The sequence below is a fragment of the Ipomoea nil genome, unplaced genomic scaffold, assembly GCF_001879475.1.
Source record: "Ipomoea nil cultivar Tokyo-kokei standard unplaced genomic scaffold, Asagao_1.1 scaffold3226, whole genome shotgun sequence".
In the NCBI taxonomy this organism is placed as follows: Eukaryota; Viridiplantae; Streptophyta; class Magnoliopsida; order Solanales; family Convolvulaceae; genus Ipomoea; species Ipomoea nil.
In genome coordinates, this window is record NW_017619654.1 from 770,880 (window position 1) to 776,824 (window position 5,945).

Consider the following 5,945-nt stretch of genomic DNA (forward strand, 5'->3'; position numbering starts at 1 on the left):
CGTAAAACATATATAAATCTAAACTAAATATGAAATATTTCATGACATGAAAGAAAAAATAATACCTGCTTAACAATAAATTAATTTATATAATAAAATGTTAACTTAAAAATACTGGAATGTATTACCTGCTTCATCATTAAATAACAATAATTGTAGATTAACATGTATTGAAAATAGATAAGTATGCTGCATTATATACCTTAAAATGATGCAATTTCATTTAATTGGTATTTAATACCTTAAAATGATGCAATTTCATTTAGGCGAGAAATTGATTAGCAAAAAACATTTTGCTATTATATAGAGTAAGATTGTGGCATGATTTATGTTTATAAGTGTAGTGTGATTTTGGTATGATTACATAAATGTTAGAGAAGACCTAGTCGTTTATGATTATGTCATTTATCATTTATTATTCAAATTAATGTTTAAGATTGTAGTTTGATTTTGGTATGATTAGATATTTTTGTATGATTGAGTCAATTTGGTATGATTGTGGTTTGATATTGGTATAATTATGACTAACAAAATTTTTATGAGTGTTGTTGGAAGAAATGTATGTCAATAATCTTTAAAGTAAAAGAATATACATTTTCTCAACATTTATAGTGCCGGCTTTGTTTTATTTGTTTATTATTTCTTTATGTGCACGTTTTTTTTTTTTAAATGAGTAACACAATTTTTAAAATTATACACGTCCTCAAATATGTCATGTGTTAGTACTTATATGGTTAATAACATTGTTATGAATATTATAAAGGATAGTTATGTCACGACAAGGAGTGAATCCTGGACCAATTGATCCGAATGTGTTAACCTATTTCAAATGCAACATCGTAGTAGAACAATTTGGACCAATCCTAACTACGATTATGAAGTGAAAGTTGCCAGGTACGATACTGTAACAGTGTGCGATGCCGCTCGCGATTCTCGAGTGCAAGAATATCTCCGTACTGTGGGTTAAGAAAATAATTTTCAGCTCTCACACGCAAGTAATGATAATTTGAACAGTATGACGATGCTGAACAACATGCTCAACACATCCTAATTCTTGAACAAGCTATTACTTATATATCACGTAAGCTTTTCTTTTATTTATTTCATTTTTTACATATTTTTCAGTTTTTTTTTCTCATTTTCAAAAAATGTATTCGGGATTGATTGGTTGAATATTACATTCGTCAAAATTTAAATGAGGAACTTAACCAATTATATAACACAAAATGAACTATTAATAGCTTCATGATGGGAACAATGTGAAGAATAGCTTCATGATTTTCAGTATATTTATACAATTAATCTTAAACAATTTTATTAATTAACTTCAAATAAATAACATTCAAGTTCAAATACACAGATCTTACTATTTATTGAAATCAAAATACAAATACGCAGACCTTACTATTTATTGAAATCGAAATACGTGCAATACATAGTACTAAAACCGGACACAGGGAGGCCGACTCTATAGGAGAGAAAAACGGACTCCCTAAGTTCGGTTTTCCTTACTTGATATCCAAAATTCATGCAGAGACATTTGAGAATCCACTTCCAAAATTTGACATATTCGGGGTTATGATTCTATTAGAGTTGGAACATGCGCTTTTTGGGCAGCTACTGTATGCACATTGTTCATCTTCAAAGTTTACTCTTCCATCCCGAAAAACTTTATTCTTGCATAAGAACATCAATACTTAGCTTTTGCCTCATGCCCTCCACTTATACCTTTCTTATACTTCAGCTGAGGATGCGTCTATTACATGGTTGATGGTATTTGTCATCTATCCCGTGATTAATGATTTGCCGACGGATGTTCGGTTCACATGTTGAAATTGAAATGGATTTGATTTTAGAGAAAATGACATTTTTTTTTCTCTTAATTATATGCTTATTCCTCTCAAAAAAAAAAAAAAAAAAAAATCACCTAAAAAATTGCATTGAGTTTTCCCGAAAAATATACTTCTCATTTTTCATTTTTAATTCCTCAATAATCCTAATTCTATCGAAGGAAAATGACACTTTTTTCCTTATAAATTATATTCTTATAGCACTTTTTCCTCCAAAGTTATTCATGTATCAACATTTTATTTGTCCCTCCATTATTTTAAAAGTGATGATTTTCTCCTTTTTCTTTTAAATTGACATTTTTACCCTTATAAGGACAAAAATGTATTTCATTTATTTTTCTTCTCCAACAAATTATTACTTATATGTGAGAATCAGAATAAATGCGAAAAAATAGACAACATATACAAATATTATAATTATAATTTTAAATTAATGCTAGTAAAAAGATTAAGATTTAAACATAAATAATTCATTAATTCTAATTTAACAGTAATAAATTATAATTCATTAATGCTAGCATTAGTGAATTATTATATTTCTGTTTAAGTCTTTAGTAGCATCCGTTTAAAATTATAATTATAATATTAGTATATGGTGTCAACTCTCTTTTGTATATATTTTTATTTTCACATATAATCTATTGGAGAAGAAAAATAAATAAAATATTTAATTTTAAATATAAAATTATCTTTTTTTGAATGTTACTAGCTCTATTACAATGTAGTATCTGTTCATATACTTTCTCAACCTACTGAAACACAAAGAGCTAATTCACAACCTTCCAAATGGAAGTCCAACCCGGGTACTATTGAACCACATAGTCCTGGCGACAAAAAATCGTGACTTTTAAAATAATTAAAAGGCTAAATACATTAATAATTCAAGAAGAAAAAAAAATACTATTTTTTTTTTGAATGCTACTAACTCTATTACAATATAGTATCTGTTCATAGAGCCAATAACGCCTCCACTGAGGCTTGAAATCATAACCTCCCACTTGAAAGTCCAACCCGGGTATCATTAGATCACATAGTCCTGGTAAAAAAAAAAAATACTATAAGCATAGAGAAAAAAAAAAGTCATTTTCTCTAAAATCAAATCCATTTCAATTTCAACATGTGAAACAAACAACCGTCGGCAAATCATTAATCACGGGGTAGATGACAAATACCAATCATTAGTGTGGACCATGGTATGTGGACTATATTTTGTTTACTGTAAAATAATGTACATTCACTACAAAATTAATTTAAATTCTGTACAAAAATAATATACATTATATTCAGGGGATATACATTATTTTTATTCTGAGTGTATATTATATTGTATAATGTACATTCAGTACAAAAATAATGTACATTTAGTATATTAAAAAGGTACTTTTTGTTATGATTCACGTAACATTTTGTGGACCATGATCCACACAATAATTTGCCGACAACCACCATCAAATACATCAACCATGTAGTAGACGCATCCTCAGTTCTCACTTCGCCTATTAAATCCTTGTCAGGCTCGTGCCTCTTTCCTCATCTCAAACTCTGATCTCACAAAACCTTAATAATGAAGACACCATTTTTATACCCCTCTCTCTTCCTCCTCTCTACCATGCTTTGCGCGGCAGCACAGTCGACACCCCCCGCGGTACTCGACACCGCCGGAAACGCCGTCCAAGGTGGCGTCAAGTACGTGGTTGTCCCAGTCCAGCCGAGTCAGGGCGGAGGGCTTGACCTCGCCTCCACCGGCAACCAAAACTGCCCGAAGAGCGTCGTCCAAGTGGGTCCAAACGTGGTGGGCAACACGGTAACGTTCTCCCCCGTGAACCCCAAAGACGTGGTCCGCAATGGGACGGATCTCAATGTCCAGTTCTCTGGCTCAAACGCAGGATGCCCGGAGTCTACTGTGTGGCAAATCACACATGATCCGGAAGATACTGACACCACTCACTACGTGGTGAGCGGTGGAGTAAAGGGAAATCCGAGTTCTTCCACGACGAGAAACTGGTTCATGATTGTGAAGACCAAGAATGGCTACAAGTTTAAGTTTTGTCCGGTGTCAGTGTGCGACTGCGATCCTATATGCCAAGATATTGCCATTTCGGTAGAGAGCGGACACCGGCTTTTGGATGTAGACGTATCCCTTCCCCCTTTGGAGGTCAACTTTAAGAAGGCTTAAAATGTTCTATCTGATCCGATCCTATGTGTTATCTTAGCGTTATGGACGTAGTATTACAATAAACCATCCTCAACAGAAAATTTGTCAAGAACAAAATTACTCCCTGATTATAGTCGTACTATTATTTCTCTTTAGTTTTATATAGAGTGCTAGTCATTAGTAGAATAGTAGGGTGGCAATACCGAACCGAACCCGTAATATACTGAAACTGAACAACCCAACGGAGAAACACTCATTATGTGTACAAAGTTAACATATTTGAAGATTTAATTTTGAAAACACTAATTAGGAAGGATCAAATTGAATAGTACAGTTTGTTAGGAACCTTGTATTAGGATTTTGATGATACCAATGTAATGTAGAAAGTAGACCCCTAACTCTTACGTTTCTCTTGTATCGCTACTTTCGTTCTAGACGAAAGTTGCCATAACTCATATGTAATTCGTGTTAAGCTAGAACAAACACACGAAAAGAGTTATGAATAGAAGATAGGCTGATCAAGACGAAAGAAGACTCCACAACAACGAAAGAAGGAGTTGTCATTAAGAAGACAGTTCTTTTCAAGACTATCCCAACAAGTATTCTTCTTCTCATCAACAAGAAGAATGTTCTACCTGTCTGATTTGACAACATCCTAGGACAATAAGGACCTCAACTCATGAGACACGCTCTCCAAAGAGCATTTAATGAAGCTGTACTATCTCTGGAGCTAAAAGACAAAAGCCATCAAGTCCTCCATACCTTCAACGGCTACATAGTACAAACCCTTTAATGGAGCATTAAATGCATGAGGCTCCATGGTCCTTGTCCAACGGATAAAAGGTTCGAAAAAATTCATCTCCCTCCAACGGATGAATTTTCATCACCTATATAAACCAACCTTCATCAACTAAGAAGGTGCTGGTTCATTATCACTCTACTCACTCTCTTGCAAAAAGTCCTTGAAAAGTTAACAATCTCAAAGCTTTTTGCGAACCAGTTAATTAAGGTGCTAAGGCATTTGAAGTAGATCATCCATCACTGCCCTACATCTTGAAAGAAGTCTTGCACTCTTGAAGCAATCATCCCACACCATCAAGACTTCACAGTTGGAGGAATCAAGAAATACTTTCTTACCAACCTCAACTTAGAAGAAGAAGTTGATAGAGGCGGAGTAAACTCTCGGAGTTGAAAAACCTTCAAAGGCTGTCCGGCTTAGTGATCAAGGAAGTCTTTGTGTAATTGTACTAAAGAGTGATAGTGCAATCCTTCCAGCAGTTGTGGAAGAAGAGTGGAAGTAGGCAACGTTTGGCCGAACCACTATAAAATCTCGTCTCCCTCTTCTCTCTACTTACTGCTTTATTTTACTACTTACATATCATCTTTTTCATCACTCCTCTTAACTTTTTATCAAACTCGTGCAACCCTCACTTTATAATCTTTCCGCTGTGCTTATCTTACTCAAAAGTGTTGTCAGGGTTTTTCTTTTAAAAACTAAAGAAAAACGAGAGTCTATTCACCCCCCCCCCTCTAGACTCACCACACAATCTATCGGGACCAACAAGTGGTATCAGAGCCAAATACCTTGAACGGTAAAGGCTTTTTGCATTTACTGCCTGGTAGATCTACCTTTGAATTTTATTTATTTATTTTTTTTTTGGATCTTCTTCGTTGCACGATTTTTTTTTTAAAATGGAAAAGGAATATGCACAACATCGCTCTAAACAGCTTGCTTTTAGTCTTGCCAAGTTTGATGACTGGAAATTGAGAATGCAGGCTCTTCTGTGCTCTATTCATGATGAAATGTGGGACGTCATAACTACTGGACCTATCACAGTGATGATGGCAAATGCACAGGCTGCTGCTCAAGGACCAGATGCTCCACAAATGATACCTAAGCCGAAAGAGCAGTATACCTCGGACGAAAGAACAAGAGCAAA

The 5,945-nt window shown here is 34.2% G+C and overlaps 1 protein-coding gene across 1 annotated transcript; it reads left to right on the top strand.

The window, feature by feature from the left end:
* The first annotated feature begins 3,324 nt into the window (after positions 1–3,324).
* On the top strand, positions 3,325–4,140 carry LOC109168737 (kunitz trypsin inhibitor 2-like). The gene has a single exon (XM_019317711.1). The coding sequence runs from the start codon at positions 3,415–3,417 to the stop codon at positions 4,024–4,026; it is 612 nt and encodes a 203-aa protein (XP_019173256.1). The 5' UTR covers positions 3,325–3,414; the 3' UTR covers positions 4,027–4,140.
* Positions 4,141–5,945: the final 1,805 nt, after the last annotated feature.

Coding starts and splice junctions, on each gene's coding strand:
- LOC109168737 (XM_019317711.1), top strand. CDS start 3,415: ATGAAGACACCATTTTTATACCCCTCTCTCTTCCTCCTCTCTACCATG.